Here is a 17,091-nt window from a genome sequence, read left to right as displayed (position 1 = left end):
GAACTTGTTGTACTGGTTTTGTGAGTAATCACCCATCATCTGGAGGCTGTGGTGTCGGGGACGCTTCTTACTAATAGGCAGCTGCCCAAGAGTCATTCATGTTCCAGAAGGTAACTCCTTACCTATGTCCTTATACGCATCCCCAGTAAACTCATTGGTTGATCAAAGCTAGATTTGGGTGGGAACCTGTCTTTGGTCTGTTGGGTTCTCTATTTGGAATAAATACAACGTTTCTATGAACCTCCTCAGTATAAGTCACATAATACTAGTAAATGGAAATTTCACTGTTTTTCAGGATAAGTCACACTTCTTTGTGAAGCAGAACTATTTTATGTTTTTAAGAAATGCAATCTAAGAGAGAATATAAACTCTGATTCTCTAGCATAACTATGTGGGGTCCTACTCACTCCCCGCCTCTGAAATGCTGTGTCACACTCCCTGGTTGAGTTCCCTCGGGGGGACAGCTTTCTTATCCAACACAGTCATCTCACTGAATTGAACAGATTGTGGGCATCTTACAGCTATGTTCTGGCAGCTCATGTGTAATTGATGCATGTCTGACCTTACAGTGGTCTTCAACTCTATGACCACCTTCTACCTGAAATACTTCTGTCAGCCTTCAGTACACTTGACGGTAAGTTATCAAGTTCATTAAAGCTTCCTAATCTGAAAAGATTTTGGTACCTAAACAAAAGGTAATGAAATAATGTCCAAATGTATGTACTCTTCTTAGATTTTTTTAAGGTTTATATCTCAAGGGATTAGTTACATAGATATTTCATCTTTGTCTAAATTCCTAGGCCTAGACGTTCAGCATCCTTTCTGAATTAATGAGAAACCCTTATGTTGCAACTAAATGTGCCAAGTTGTAGTTGCAAATAGTTTATGCTATCTTATAACCAGATCAATTAAACCCCTGACAAAATAGCAAATATTTAACTGTTGATTTGTGTACATGTTTAAAGGTCATTAGATAACTGGATCTCTACTTTAGGTTTGGTACTTGTACATCAGTAAATAAAATGAGTTTCTATATTAGTTATAGAAACATAAGTTAATCATCAATTCAAAGGAAATAATACCCTTTCAAAGAGTTTTAACTTTTTACAATAAGTTTTTATTTCCTCTAGATTACAAATTGCATTCCAGATAGTTACAAGCCTTGCAACTTGAAAACAAATAAATTGCCAGATGGTGGGTGGTGCACACCTTTAATCCCCAGCACTTGGAAGGCAGATAATCTCAGTGAGTAGTTCAAGGCCAGCCAGATCTACAGAGTGAGTTTCAGGACAGCCAATGCTACACAGAGAAACCCTATCTTGAAAAAACAAAACAAAACAAAAGTAGTAAAGTAACTGGGAAATTCTAATTCCCCAATGCAATGTGAGAGGATCTTCTCACATGGGGAAGAAATTGAAAAATTTACAGAGCACCAGTTCTGAGCTGCAATGACATTACCGTAAGTGGTTTTGAAATACCTATGCAAAGACAGGAGTCCCAAACTGGAGTAGCCAGTTCTTGAAACATCAGACGTACTCTACCAAAGGAACATTGCCTCATGTGTTGTTGTAATTCCATTCCGTGAAAGAATCTTAGAAAATATCTTACCAATTAGGAAGAGGGTTCAAATAACATGCTCACATACATATATTTTTCTAAAATAGAAAAGACAAAAGTACAAAAGAAAGTACGAAATGGTATGAGAAAGACAGCCAGAGATTGTTCTCAACCCAGTCACTTTTACAGTAGCTGGATAAAATTTCAACTTATTTTTATAATAGAAACATCTATTTTCTGAGACCTTTCAATATTACATGTAATAATTGCTATAAACAGCAGCCCTCCAATATTAACCATTATGTTAGCTACAATAATTATATAATAGATTACCAGATATTACTAAAGATTATGAAAAGTATTTTATTGAATAAACATACTGTTACTGTAATGGAAATTGCTAGCATGAGGAACTCTTTACCACTATTAATTATAAGATGATTAAAGTGTGTCGCTCTCTAATAAACCTGTATTACAGCTGTTTAGTAGGCCTGCTTTGTGGAATGCCATGTACGACATTAAAACTTAAGGCTGTGATACATGCTACAAAATCTTGCTTTTCAGAGAAACTATAAACATAAAGGAGAAGTAAACCAGCTTGACTACACATAAAAGTGAGAATATTTTCAAATACAAATATATAATGGATACAAATTATTAAATGTAATGTACAAGTACCAGCAACAAATACACTTTTAAGATACTGGATTCCCAAAAGTAGTTTATATTTAAGAAGGTACTTCAGTGAACAATAAAGTTAGCTAAAAAAAAGAAAATGGAATATTCAAATAAGTGAAGATTAGTTTTCTTCTAGCTGTTGTGAGAAGACATTTTGAAAAACAATCTTAAAAAAAAATTTTTTTCAGACAGAACATAAAGTATAATTTACCTTTGCTTTTGTTTGCCTGCTGGTCCTTTATTCACCTGCTCCAGAGCAATGGTTGAGCGGCAAGGATGCCCCACTGCTCCCGGAAGCCTGTCATTACAGGGCTGACTCAGTCCTTCAAGCTAAACAGGAGGCTTGCAGTAAATCTCTTCATAATCAAAGTCAGGCTCCCTTCAAACCATCTCAGCATAAAATGAACATTGCTTTCTTAAAATATCCAATTTAAATTCACTGACCTGACCAGGGCGAAAAGAAAACTGATTGGGAGTCCAGGGGGAAGCAGTCAAGAGGACTGTGTGGGTAAGATTTCCAGAATGAAGAGCAAAAGGCCGTCAAAGGCTTGGTGTACCCTGTGTTACTTGAACAAACAGACCCTCGTGTGCTGGTCTCAACAACAGAATAACTGACCCTTAGTGGGGCATTCCTTACTATCTTGAAAAAAATGTATGAACCAGAACTCACAAGGTGTTGAGCTGAGCTTATCTTCATGCAATACGCCATTTTCTGTTCCCAGTATTAGACAATATAAATACAAAGCTGTATACAAGAAACATGGACTGGGTGGGTGGAAGGCAATTATTAGAGCTACCTGTTGAAATATTGCTTACAGATCTCAGAACAGCCAGACCTCTTTGCCATTCCCAAAATATGTAGAGTGTCAATCAGGACTGATATCTGACCTCAGAATATTTAAACAGCTCTTCCTCTATAAGGCTCTGCTTTTGATTTGGACCACATACAAAAGCATAGTTTAAATGCAGAAAGGTGGTCGGTCTCCCTAGTGAGCACGGAAAGCAGGAGAGACTGCCTGTTGAGCTCTCTGGGGATTGCACTCTTCTCCCGGGATAATTCCCTCCTTCCTTTGGTAATTATGGGAGTTCCTACCAACCTGAATGTTTTCCACTCACGTGTACCTGATGGGATGCTACTTGTCTGCATGACTCAGTCTTTATCTCAGAGATCTTCTCCCATGCAGTACAGAATACTGTTGAGTAAGTAACTCAAGCACAGGAGTTAAATTCTGATGACAGATTTTTCAACTACTTGAGTCCTTCACAGATATGACCAAGGACTACCAGATACATAATACTAACCAACAGTGTGAAAAAGAAGAAATTAAGAAAGTGAACAACTGGTTCTAGAGAACAGGGAAGGGAAGATGAAACTGTGACCAAAAAAAAAAAAAAAAAAAGTGTTCTGATTCCTATTCCTGGTTGTCAGTTTGATTACATCTGGAATGAACTACAATCCAGAAATGGAAAGCAACCTGTGACCCATATCTTGAGGCTGGAAGACACAGGCCTCTGACCCAGATCTTGACATGTAGAGCTTGCCGCATAATGGCCATGATAAGCTTAGGTCAGGCCAAGTACCTAACCTAGTGTATGCCTTTAATCGCAGGAGTCTGAGGCAAGCAGATCTCCGAGTTCACGGCCAGCCTGGGACAAGGCTAGTTCTTAATCTGGGCAGCTAGGATGAGGCTCTTCAAGCCCATTCCCACAATGACACACTTCCTCCAATAAAGCCACACCTCCTACTAGTGCCACTCCCTGGACCAAACATATTCCAACTACATAAGTATCAAGTCCACAGAAGAAGGATCCTGAGTTCAAGGCCAGCATGCACAGAATAAGACCCTGTAGCCCTTTGTCAGAAAACAATCAAGCAGTAATGAAAGCTAATATTTTTACAGAGATTTAAGGTGGTGCTCAATGTGCTACCAAAACTAGACTAACATGAGAAAGGAAGAATGACATGTTACACACACACACACACACACAAAGAGCTCTGGGTTAAACCAGGTGCTATAGAAAAAACACACAATACAAAGCAAGAGTTTCATAAAAGCTTAGAATGCTAGAGAGAAAACTAACACAAGGCTGATACAGAAGAACTAGGACTCAATCCAATAGAAATGTCACAAATGAACAGAGGAAAAGAGGACTGAGCCAAAGACAGGAGTCTGTATTTGAAGACAAAATACATTCAAAAGACATGGTGAAGGAAGCCATTCACGTAAAAATAAACACGCCACCGATTCACCAAGAGCCAAGGCGTGTAATGATAACATTCTGTGTGTGCAATAAAATGTGCATTCTTTCTGATTGGGAAGAATGAGCGGTGTGGAATGGTGAGAGAGAAATATAAGTGGCTAACGAAAAGGCTTGTATCTAAAGAAAGACTTCTGTGCATGTCCAACAATGACTGGAAGGTAAAGAGAGCTATCCCAACAATAAACTGCTGCTGCTAGGATCACAGGTCAAAGGTGGGGACAGGGGGAGAGGGAGAGGAATTTATAAGAGTGGGGTTGGGATGAGAGGAGGGGATGGAGCCCCAGATGTAAATTAAATAAATTAATGGGGGGAAGGTAATTTATAATCCCTCCCACAAGTTTTTAACATAATCTTTATCATCTAAGTTTTTCCCTTTACTGAAGTCACTTGTAGTACTTTGTTAGACATTGGGCCAACAGGAGACTCTTTTGTTCATTGCCTTGAGAAATATATCTAAAACAGATATGAAAGACACATGTGTGTTTGTCTTTGAGTTAAACACAATTACTTCTCATTTTCAGGAGGTGGCTGATGAGATTCAGAGTCTGGGAGTGCAAATGTAGGCAAGCTAAAGGAAGAGACAAGGCCTGAAAATCCCTCATAATCTGCATTCGACCTCAGATTTACAAACGATGGTTTAAAAAATCTACAGTGAAAAATGTGACCAATGGGGCTCCTGAGATGGCTCTACACTGAGGAGCACTTAGCTCTCAAAGAGGACCTGGGTAGGGTTCCCAGAACCCACATGGCACCTCACTAGTGTCCAGAATTCCAATCTAGGGAACCTGAAACCCTCTTCTAGCCTCTGAAGGCACTGCACACATGTGATATAGATACTTAAATATAAGCAAAACAAGACATACACATAATGTAAATATTTTTTAAAAAAACAAAGTGTGGTATTGTTTTTATTTTATAATACTAGTGAAATAAAACTTAATAGTGTTTGTATTTATAAAATTGTAAATGCCTATCTAGGGCTACTAGAATTTCTTTTACTAATTGTTTTCCCCTTTTTCCCTAATAGACCAATCCTTTCATATTTCCTAATTATTTCAGGGGCCATTTAAACAGTGGATTCTACCTTTACTGTATTCACTGGTAGCTGGACACAACTGAGCATGTCCCTATTATTCTTTACCTGCTTCATTTCCTTCACCTTCAAGATGGTATTAATGCTTAATGTTTGCCTTTCCTGCTTCACTAGGAGTAGTTCAGTGTCTGAGCCCTGATATAATAGTTGCTAAATAGTTTTTCATCACTGGAAGACTAGGAGTAGTCAATGTTTCTTTATGACATAGTAGGCAATTGTATACTTACGAAAAACATTGCATGCTTTTGCCAAAGCTTTAGTTCCTGTAAATATAAGTTTTGTGCTACTGGAGACCAACAAAACAGGAGAACTTATACATGCCCATTAATCTAGCTTCCAATACTGCTTCTTTACTTTTTACTTTTCCCCAGAATACATGGTGGAATAACTAATTAATGAAACAATGTTAGTATGAGAATCTGAATATGACGTTTTATAAAGTTCTGTGTATGTTCCAGGATGATATCTACCTAATACTGCAAAATTTGAGATATACTAGACAGGAAAATACCCTTCCTTGCCTTAGAAAATAAATAATATTTAGGACACCACACTATTGAGTCTTTGTAAAAATGTGTCTTTGTGAAATAAAATTATTTGGAATGCAACTAGGTTAAGTCAGGTCCCCATAAGGAAATTTTCAAATGAGTTACCATCCAGTGACAACTGACAGACTGTTTGGGCATAGTATATTTCAATAAACCAAAAAGTATCAAACAAAAGAATTTCTGACATAAACCCTATTGTGTAGGAAGCTAGTAGAGTTATCTTTTGGTATTGATGAGCCAAATGTCCTCTGGATAAAGCTAATCATTGATGAAACCATTGAACGAGTCATGTTCATCTCCATAGGTGAGTATCCTAGTGGTGGCTTTGTTGTTGCTGCTGCTGCTGTTGTTTTGTTATTGTTGTGTTGCCTGTTATTTAAAAGCTCACAATCCCTGGAATGCAGAGTTGTTTCCTCCGGATTTGCTCTTTTTCATTTCAAGAACTCTTTCCCCAGATAGTTCTTTTGGATCTTTGCTATTTTGTTTCTATTTTCCTTTTTTGAAGACAAACTTTCACTATGTTGTCTTGACTGATTTTAGCTCAGTTTGAAAACCAAGCTGGCTTTGAATTTGTAATGGATCTCTGCCTTCCAGGTGCTCAGATTATAGGAGCAAACTAATATTTCGCTCCCTGATAGTGTTGACCTAATTCATCTGTTATCTGATTTTCTCACTATAAAGGCCTTATGTGACCATCTTTTATACAATCTCCAGTGCTCTCTAGTACTTCCTAATGCCTTAAACCTGTTTTCTCTTTATTCTGCAAACTACTATCACCATCATATGTGTCTATTTACTGCTTATTTATTCTTAATTTCTGAGCTACACAAGGACAAGTCTCTTCCTATTGCCCAGCACGAAGTGAACATCCAACAAACCATTTGTAAGAAACTTAAAACTAAAACTTCTTTAGAAAATGCTTGAAATCAAAGAAAGATAATTTTTTCTTCTCTTCAGTGTTTTAAGGAAAAATTGCCCTTGTAGTAGGGAATAGGAAAATAATTCATCAGAATCACAAATAAGGTCATGCCAACAATAACTGTTGAATTAAATCCTGTTGCAGGAGCTTTGCTCTTTTGGAGATTTGGAGAGTGAGATCTGCAGGACTCTCCATGCCAGCCATAGTAACAGAGGCACACAAATCCATTCTTCATATTCATTATTGTCTTCAGTTTACTTTTGGAGGAAATGACAAAACTGAAACCCTTCTTTGGCACATAATTCTTGCGGCTATCCTCAGGCATATGCAGATAAAAGGGGGATTCAGGTGTCTTCCGAACACATCTTCCATGACTGTTACAAAGATTTTGACTACAGAGCTTTGCCGCCGATGTTACATTAAGAACATAGGGGCCCAATAGCCCATGAACAGTTTGTTGCACAGATAAGCAAGTCTCCTGTAGGGAAAAAAGGAGAGAGAGAGAGAGATGCTTATAGAACACAATAGAGTCTAGAGAAAAAAAGTCACATGTATACAGTCAAGTGATCTTTGATAAGGGTGTTAATACACAACATGGAATAGACCAACTTGTTAACAAATAGTGTTGGGGAAAAAACTGTCTAAACAAAATTGAACCGCTAGCTTGTATAACATACAAAACTTAACAAAAAGTGGATTAAACTTAAACACAAAGAACCAGAAACTGATAAAACCTTAAGCAAAAAGTGTGCTTTTCTTCCTGCTTCCTGTCAACTATGACAGCTTTTCTGCATAAAACCAGAAGCACCTGTGATAGAAGACGAAAGGAACAAGAAGCTATGTCAGACTGAACACTTCTGCATACAAAGAAATGGCAAAACTGTCAACAGGATGAGAAGGCATTATATACAAAGTCATGGAAAAGATATGCAAAGTCCCTATTTCTCGTGGTAACTAGCTTCACATCTAGAATGGAAGTGACTCAAAATAACATACACAACTGAAAGAAACAAAACAAACACACAAACAAAAAACAGTAGAGCTAGGTTTGATGTTATAAGCCTATAACCTCAGCTACTTGGGAGGTGAGGCAAGAGGATCACAAGTCTCAGGTTTGAGTGACCTCCAGAGTGAGTTCAAGGGCCTCCCAGACAACTTAATAAGATCTCACCTTAAAAACGTGAGATAAAATGATAGCCAGGGATATAGCTTGCTGGTACAGCCCTTGCCAAGCATGTGTGAGGTCTCAGGTTCAGTCCCTAAAGTATGGAGAAGTAAACAGACAGGAGCATGGTGGCAAGCATCTTTAATCCCAGTACTCAACTGAAAGGCAGAGGCAGGTGGATCCCTTTGAGTTCAATGCCAGACTAGTTTATACAGAAAGTTGTAGACCAGTTATATAGTGAGATTTTTGTCTCAAGAAAAAAAAAAGCTGGCTAACTCACTTTTATAAATAAATAATGAATATTTTTAATTCTCAGAAAAGTACAAATCAAAGGTACAATGAGACATTACCACATACCCGTGAGGTTGGCTACTATTAGGATGTATGCAGAGATTACAGGTATTGATGACAGTGTTTGGACCCCTTCTAGCCTGCTGATTCAAATGTAAAAAGATACAAGACCTTTGGAATACAGTATGGAAGGCCTTTAAATATTGAAAATAGGACTATCACATGCATGCATATATGTGCATATACTCACATATGGGCATATGTACAAAAAAGTTTAAATTATGATCTGGAAGTGGCATCTACACTTGTATATTCAATGCAGGGCCTTTTTTGTAGTCAAGAACTTTACCTAATCCAAGTGTCCATTAGGAGATGTATGGATAATGATCATGTGATATACACAATAGAATATAATTCAATTTTTAAAAATAGAAGAAGATCCTGCCATTTGGGAAACAGCTAGTGACTACAGAAGATATTATGCTAAATAATAAAAAAAGTGACAAAAAGCACCACAGTATGAGTCCACTTATACATGAGTTATCTAAATTGTCAAATCAATATACTGAAAGGTGCATGCATGTTAGACAAACAAATGTTACCAATCTGCTGTATAACATGATATCTATAACTAACAATGCTGGATTGTGACTTTCCAAATTGTTTATAAAATAAATGCTAGATTAAATATTCTAACTACAAACTTTAAAAATAATCAATCAACTGTCATATAAATATAATTTTCCTTCCATGTACACTTTTATTATTAGCTACCATCAAACTAAAAAAATAATTGTAAAGAATCTATTCTTCATAATAATAAAATGACTTTCAATTGTTCATAATAACTTGTGTTAGGTATATATATATATATATATATATATATATATATATATATATCAGCATTTCTTTGACTAAAATTCCTGCATTCTAGTACAATTTTTTTAAATGAAGAAAGTAAGACTAAGAGCAGTTACGTAACATACCCCAGATTACACCCTTAGACTATAATAATCAGTTTCTTACTTTAGGCTGCCCCGTGGAAGGTTATGCTTGTCCACCCTTCTGTTAGCCACAGAGTAGTATAGAGTCGGGTGATCACCGTTTGTCCCTACAGTCTTTGAACTTTGCTAAAGCCTAAGCAACAAACAATCGGCTGCCGACTGATGTGAAAAAAAAAAAAAAACACATTTTGAAATGTTTTAAAATTATGTTAAATTTTTAAAATCACTAGCTAGGAAAGCAGTTCTCAACCTGTGAGTCACTGTGCTTTTGGTAAACTATCTCCAAAGATGTCTGCTCGTAACAGTAGCAAAATTATAGGCCGGGCGTGGTGGCGCGTGCCTTTAATCCCAGCACTCGGGAGGCAGAGGCAGGCGGATTTCTGAGTTCAAGGCCAGCCTGGTCTACAAAGTGAGTTCCAGGACAGCCAGGGCTATACAGAGAAACCCTGTCTCGAAAAAAAAAAAAAAAAAAAGAAAGAAAGAAAGAAAATTATAGTTATGAAGTAGCAATGAGAAAAATTTGATGGTTGGGAGTCACCAGAGCATGAGGAACTGGATCAAAGGGTCTCAGCATTAGGAAGGTGGAGAACCACTGACTAGAATGTAACACTAACAGAGAAATCACTACTGACCTTCGTATCCGAATATTCATATCCTCCCCACAATATTATTCCTGCTGCTCCCAGTGCAGCACTTTCACCAATTGTGTGCACTAAATCCTCCTATAAAAGAGAAGGACCAGGAGAAATGTTTGTCAAGTCATGTTAAGCACTGCTTATTCATTAAGGTTGTTTTCTATAAAGAAACGGTTATTGAAGAGCTGGAAAAGGTGGTCTGGGCATTTTAGATTATCTGATACTACTCCAGTATTCCAGGAAATACTCTAAATAATGAAGTCATAAATGTCATCTGGACCTGGGAGCTAAGGCTGTTCCACAGCCCTCCACTAACAAATCCCGCCAGGAGAGAGCTGGTCTCCCAGGCACGCTCTCACTCCTAGGTGCTGAAGTAAGATCATCACTTTCTCTCCAATAGCCGTGCAAACTGGGACTGGCCAGAAGTGCACAGGGCACAGGAACAATGGAAAAGCTGGGGACAGGATCCTCCCTGGCTCCATCTGCACGCCAGAGCTAAGGCTGTCCCACAGCCCTCTGCACTCAAACACTGCCCAGGAGAGAGCTGGTCTCCCCAGGAGTGCTAACACACCTAAAATCACAGGCTCACAGGCCCACGGGAGAGACGAGCACCAGTCAGGGACAGCAAGACCATCTAACACCAGAAATAGCCAGATGGTAAGAAGCAAGCTCAAGAACCTAACCAACAGAAACCAAGGCTACTTGGCATCATCAGAACCCAGTCCTCCCACCACAGCGAGTCCTGGATAACCCAAAACTCCAGAAAAGCAAGATTTAGATTTAAAAGCATATCTCATGATGATAACAGAAGACTTTAAGAAGGACATAAATAACTTCCTTTAAAAAAAAATACAGGAGAACACAGGTAACAGGTAGCCCTTAAAGAGGAAACACAAAAATACCTTAAAGAATGACAGGAAAACACTATCAAACATGCGGAGGAAAAGAACAAAACCATCCAGGATCTAAACATGGAACTAGAAACAATAAAGAAATCATAAGGGATACAACCTTGGAGTTAGAAAACCTAGGAAGGAGATCAGGAGTTATAGATGCAAGCATCAGTAACAGAATACAAGAGATATAAGAGAATCTCAGGTGCAAAAGATATGGTAGAAAACATTGACACAGCACTCAAAGAAATTGCAAAATGCAAAAAGCTCTTAACCCAAAACATCCAGGAAATCCAGGACACAATGAGAAGACCAAACCTAAAGATAATAGGTATAGAAGAGAGTGAAGATCCCTAACATAAAGGGCAGTAAATATCTTCAACAAAATTTTAGAAGAAAACGTCCCTAACCTAAATAAAGAGATGCCCATGAACATACAAGAAGCCTACAGAACTCCAAATAGATTGAACCAGAAAAGAAATTCCTCCACTCAGATAATAATCAAAACACCAAACACACTAAACAAAGAAATAATATTAAAATCAGTAAGGGAAAAAGATCAAGTAAAACCCCAACACAAGGAGGGAAACTACACCCTAGAGAAAGCAGAAAAATAATCTTCTTCTAACAAATCAAAAAGAAGATAATCACATGAGCATAATTCTACCTCTAACAACAAAAATAACAGGAAGCAACAATCACTTTTCCTTAATATCTCTTAACATCAATGGACTTGATTGCCCAATAAAAACACATAGACTAACAGATGGGATACATAAACAGGACCCAGTATTTTGATGTGGAGAAAGAGGAACATTTCTCCATTGTTGGTGGGATTATAAGCTGGGACAACCACTCTGGAAATCAGTCTGTCAGTTCCTCAGAAATTTGGACATAGTATTACCTGAGGACCCAGATATACCACCCATGGGCATATACCCAAAAGATGCTCCAATATTTAACAAGGACGCATGTTCCTCTATGTTCATAGCAGCCTTATTTATAATAACCAGAAGCTGGAAAGAACCCAGATGTCCTTCAACACAGGAATGGATACAAAAAATGTGGTACATTTATATAATGGAGTACTACTCAGCTATTAAAAACAATGAATTCATGAAATTCTTTTTTTAATGAATAAATATTTTTATTACATATCATGTCTGATTATATTATTTCTTCAAACAGATGTGTTGGTTCCTCAGAGTATTATACACTTTTCTGTTATTGAAAATCCTGTTTTTCCCATGGTGTCTAATATTTTTCACTCTCATGTGTTTCACTCACACAAAATCAATTCACATTATTTCATGTACATATTCACTTCCTCAAATTACAAGTCTGATAATCAAGCAAATGGTTTAAAGTGTGGTGGACAAAGAAGCTTCCCAATAAAAAAAAAAAAAGAAGCTTCCCAATAGCAGAGGAGTCATGGGCCTGAGATCAAATTAAGTTCTGTTCCAAAGTTAGTCAGTTGCCCTTGAAAATATGTTACACTCTATCTCCTGCTCAAATTTGTGATCTGCAAAATGAAGAAATACAGTCAAATGAACACTAAAATTCCATCTAGCTCAAACACTCAGTGCTCTGTGTCCAATAACTTGCACCTGAAATTTTTTCACATTTTCAAATAACATGTGATTTGGACCATGGAAAGCATATATGGTGGGGAAACTAAGTTTAAACCCACATCACTTCAGATTGAAAGGAGAAAAAGAAGTATACATGTACGCAAAGACTAAGATTGCATTCAGGAATTCTAGTAATTTAGACATGCTTTGAATTTCAATTTTATCTTGAAGCTATAAACACCTTCTTCTTAAGAAAGGGAAGTATTTACAGCCCAAGTCATCTCATCATTAAAAAGAAAAACAGTATTGAGAGAATAGAAATAAAAGAGGGAAACTATCATAATTAACTAGGCATTATTTACATTATTACATTCTATCTCTGTGAAGCTGTGTAGCATGACTGGTCTCCATTGTCTTCACAAACTGCTTATTGGGCTAGAATTCATGAAATTCTTAAGCAAATGGATGGAACTATAAAATATCTTCCTGAATGAGGTAACCCAGTCACAAAAGAAAAAAACATGGTGTGCACTCAATAATAAAAGCATGTTAGCCCAAAGCCAGGAATACCCAAGATACAATTCACAGACCACACGAAGCTCAAGAAGAAGGAAGAACAAAATACTACACAAAGGACAAGGCAACTGAGGGAAGTTGGGAATGGGAGAGGACCTTCCCCAGGGAAGAGCACAACAAGTGGTTGTCTGGTGCCAAACATCGACCCTGAAGACACACATATAGGTAGCATTATACAGACTGAACAGATCATACTTAGGAATATATAGGTATATACACATACATATGTGCATGTAATAATAATTATTTTAAAAGGCTGTAAATTTGAAGGAGGGTGGGGAGGGGTTCATAGGAGTATGAAGGGTTTGGAGGGGAAAAAAGAAAAATGTTGTAATCAAATTATAAATACATTTTATATGAAAATATTTTAATATTTTATATGAAAAATAACCCATGATGAGGAGAGTCAGGCTATATGAGCAAATTGGATACTGGTCTTTAGTCACATTTATATAATGTCAAACTTCCTTCTAAATATTTATACTCATTGACACTGTCCCCATATTGTGGACTCCTAAGAAACATTCAATAGAATCCATGCCGTCTTTGCAGCAAATATAATACTGTATAATGAAAAGTTCAGTTAGTTAGTACCTTAATCTCAAATCCCCATTTTGTATACTTCCAATCTGGAAAACCGCCAGAACCCTTATGAGAAACTCTTTTGAGTTCTAAATGAGTTTGTTTGTTGTTTGTTTGTTCGTTTGTTTGTTTTTGAGACAGGGTTTCTCTGTTGTAACACTGACTGTCTAAATGAATTTTTTTATCTTCTAAAATTATAGGTATCATGTCTAGTCAGTTGTTTGGAATTTCAGAATTAAGTTCACATCTGAATAAATACACTCCTTAATAGTGCCTGGCAGTTACAGAAGTGGATGCTCACAGTGAGCTACTGGATGGAACACAGGGCCTCCAATGGAGGAGCTAGAGAAAGAACCCAAGGAGCTGAAGGGGGCTGCAACCCTATAGGTGGAACAACAATATGAACTAACCAGTACCCCCAGACCTCGTGTCTCTAGCTGAATATGTAGCAGAAGATGGCCTAGTCGGCCATCATTGGGAAGAGAGGCCCCTAGGTATTGCAAACTCTATATGCCCCAGTACAGGGGAATGCCAGGGCCAAGAAGTGGGAGTGAGTGGGCAGGTGAGCAGGGCAGGGGGAGGGTATAGGGAACTTTCGGGATAGCATTTGAAATGTAAATAAAGAAATTATCTAATAAAAAAAAGTTGAAAAAATAGAATAACATTTTAATGAGAAATAAATATCATCCAAAATTTTCTTTCTAAACTTTGCATATATTCTATTAACCTCATATTGTTTTTTTATATATATTCCATTAACTTGATATAGTTTTTTTTTCCTTACCTCTGACAGAGCTTCAATACTTTGCAAATAAAATGGTCTGGAAAAAATGAAAACTGGCAAAGCATAGTCCTTTCTAGCCATTTCAGCAACCCTCAGGGCTTCTCTCACTCGAAAATGAACAAATTTCAGTGCATTTAAGTTTGATTTTAATATTTTACTCAAATATATGGAAGGATAAAGTGCTGCACTTTTTTCCCATAGCCACATGAGTTGGTCATTGCGGAAAATTTCATCATCTGGGCAACTCCCTGTGTAGAACTCCGGATTTATCCGGTAATCGTAATTGTAGCAATCTGGATAGAGATAGACGCCCCATAAACGCTTTGGTCTCATTTCTAAAGCCAACGTGAGAGTAACGTTCATAAAATTTCTTCCAGCATTTTCAAATTCTTGCTGGGCAACTGTTCTCACTTCTGTTTCTGCCCAGTCAGGATGGTGGTGTCGAGTGAAGGCTAGCGAGTGGTTTTTATATATTATTCTGCTGCCCCAATTCCTATCCCACTGGGGTCTCCAGCCTTCCCAGTCTATAACAGCAAGTCCTTCCGATCTCCACAAAGTGACAGCATCCGCAATGTCGCCGGCACTTTTCCTGAGGTGCTCGGAGAGGTTCACTTTCTGAGGTATTCCACCATAGAAGGATGTTCCATCTTCAGAGAAATAAGGGTAATACCCGAGTTCCTTTGGATAAAATACGGCAATAGTGGATCCACTCTGCGTTTCGAAAGGATTTGGAATGATGTTAAATACTTGAAGATTCATATTTACATTGAAATTATCTTTACAAAACAAAGTAGGGGCGGCCCAGAAAACGTTGAAAGGTTGGTCCTTGATCAAGGGAGGCATTGCGGGTTTCAGAGCTCCAGGAGTGACCAGAAGAACGAAGAGCACCAGTTCACCAAGCTGCGCCACCCACTTGACACGCATGGATTGCTGTTTTCAGCATGCCGGAAGTGTGCTAAAAAACAAGAATAAATATTCACATGAAGGACTCAAACGCCTGGCTAGTTTTATAGTGTAGATTAAATATTTTCAAAGATCTATGGGGGTTATTAACACACTTATTCATGGTATCATCTCAACAAGAGAAGAAAAATGAGACTTTTGTTCCCTCCTTGAATGTTGAAGGAGACTTAGTGAATACAGACTAGAATTTTCATACTGGCCCTCTTCCATGTAAATGCTGTGCTCATCTGTGCAAACTTGCTATTTGTTCTGAATATAATTTCCTATAATTCTGAGTACATGCCCCATACCATCATACACCAGCAAGCCTTTGGTGTGAGGCCAACTGGAAAAAGAGCATCTCAATAAACTGGGACATTTTTTCTATTAATTATTAGAAAAGAAATTCTAAAAACATGGCTACTTGGAAATTAACCAATGTTGGCACTTAAACAAATATTATGTAGGACAAAAAAAATGACCTGTATTAATAAAAAGTAGTACCCCATATGGGATTTGAAGTATACTGACCTCAAAGGTTTATTTGATTGTTTCCAAAACACAGAAGAGTTCCCACAGGAATATCATAAGATGACACAGAAAATAAAGGTGCCGTCAATCATCTGTTGTTGACTGTAGATTGGGCTAATGTCTTTTCTTGGGCATAGAAATAAACATTTTAAAACTATTATTTCCTTAAGACCACTATTCTTCTACGAAGGAATTATGCCATATTCTCAGAGGCTGGGATACAGGTAAAACTCGGCCTTTTAGTCACACAGTCAGTTAAGACAAAAAAACTGCCAAAGAATCTTGCCAGAACATAAGGACTAAGGAGTGAGGCATTCCAGCCAATCAGATTGTATCCTGAAAGCAGTGTGGCTGAACTTGTCTAGTAAAGTTACTTTTTTATGTAGTGTACATATTTAAAAATAAGGTATGCTGGTTAGTTTGGGCTGTTAACTTGGCACAATCTAGAATCACCTGGTAAGAGAGTCTTTACTGGGAAAATACCTACATGAAAATTGGTCAGTAGGTGTATCTGTGAAGATTTTTCTTGATTGTTTATTGGTGTAGGAAGAGCCAAACCGTTGTAGGCTGCGCCATTTCATGGGTTGGACCCTGGCCTCTCCAAAGGTAAAGAAAAATAGCTAAGCATTAAAAAAAAAAGACATTTTTGTTTCTCTCTGTGCTTGACTATGGATATGATGTGACTGGTTCCTGACGTGACTTCCCAGAAATGACAGACTAGAGCCTAGAACTGTCAGGTAGATAAATGTTTCCTATGTTGTTTTCGGTCAAGATATTTTATCACAAAATTAAACCACAAAATTAAGCCACAAAATTAAACCAGAACATAAATGTATTGCAGGTTTTCTTTTAAGTGTTAAATTTTGTCTATTTTTAGGAGTTATACATTACTAAGTATACATCTTTTGTTATCTAACCTATCAAATGGTGGAAAATACACCAACTAAAATCATATGTAAATTCTGACGACATAGCTCCAAAAGTTTGAAAGAAAGAAAGAGAGAGAGAGAGAGAGAGAGAGAGAGAGAGAGAGAGAGAGAGAGAGAGAAAGGAGGAAGGA

General features: G+C 37.5%; 1 protein-coding gene across 1 annotated transcript; it reads right to left on the bottom strand.

Moving 5' to 3' along the window:
* Nucleotides 1-5,393: 5,393 nt before the first annotated feature.
* Nucleotides 5,394-16,305, bottom strand: LOC110317269 (hyaluronidase-like). The gene is made up of 4 exons (XM_021191699.1): nt 16,032-16,305; nt 14,559-15,513; nt 10,150-10,239; nt 5,394-7,535 (listed from the first exon to the last, which is right to left on the bottom strand). The coding sequence occupies exons 2-4, from the start codon at nt 15,480-15,482 to the stop codon at nt 7,092-7,094; spliced, it is 1,458 nt and encodes a 485-aa protein (XP_021047358.1). The 5' UTR covers nt 15,483-15,513; nt 16,032-16,305; the 3' UTR covers nt 5,394-7,091.
* Between the last annotated feature and the right edge of the window lie 786 nt (nt 16,306-17,091).

This window comes from Mus pahari, chromosome 2 (assembly GCF_900095145.1).
Source record: "Mus pahari chromosome 2, PAHARI_EIJ_v1.1, whole genome shotgun sequence".
NCBI lineage: Eukaryota > Metazoa > Chordata > Mammalia > Rodentia > Muridae > Mus > Mus pahari.
Note: the sequence above shows the minus strand (reverse complement) of the source record. Positions and strands in the feature narration are given on the sequence as shown.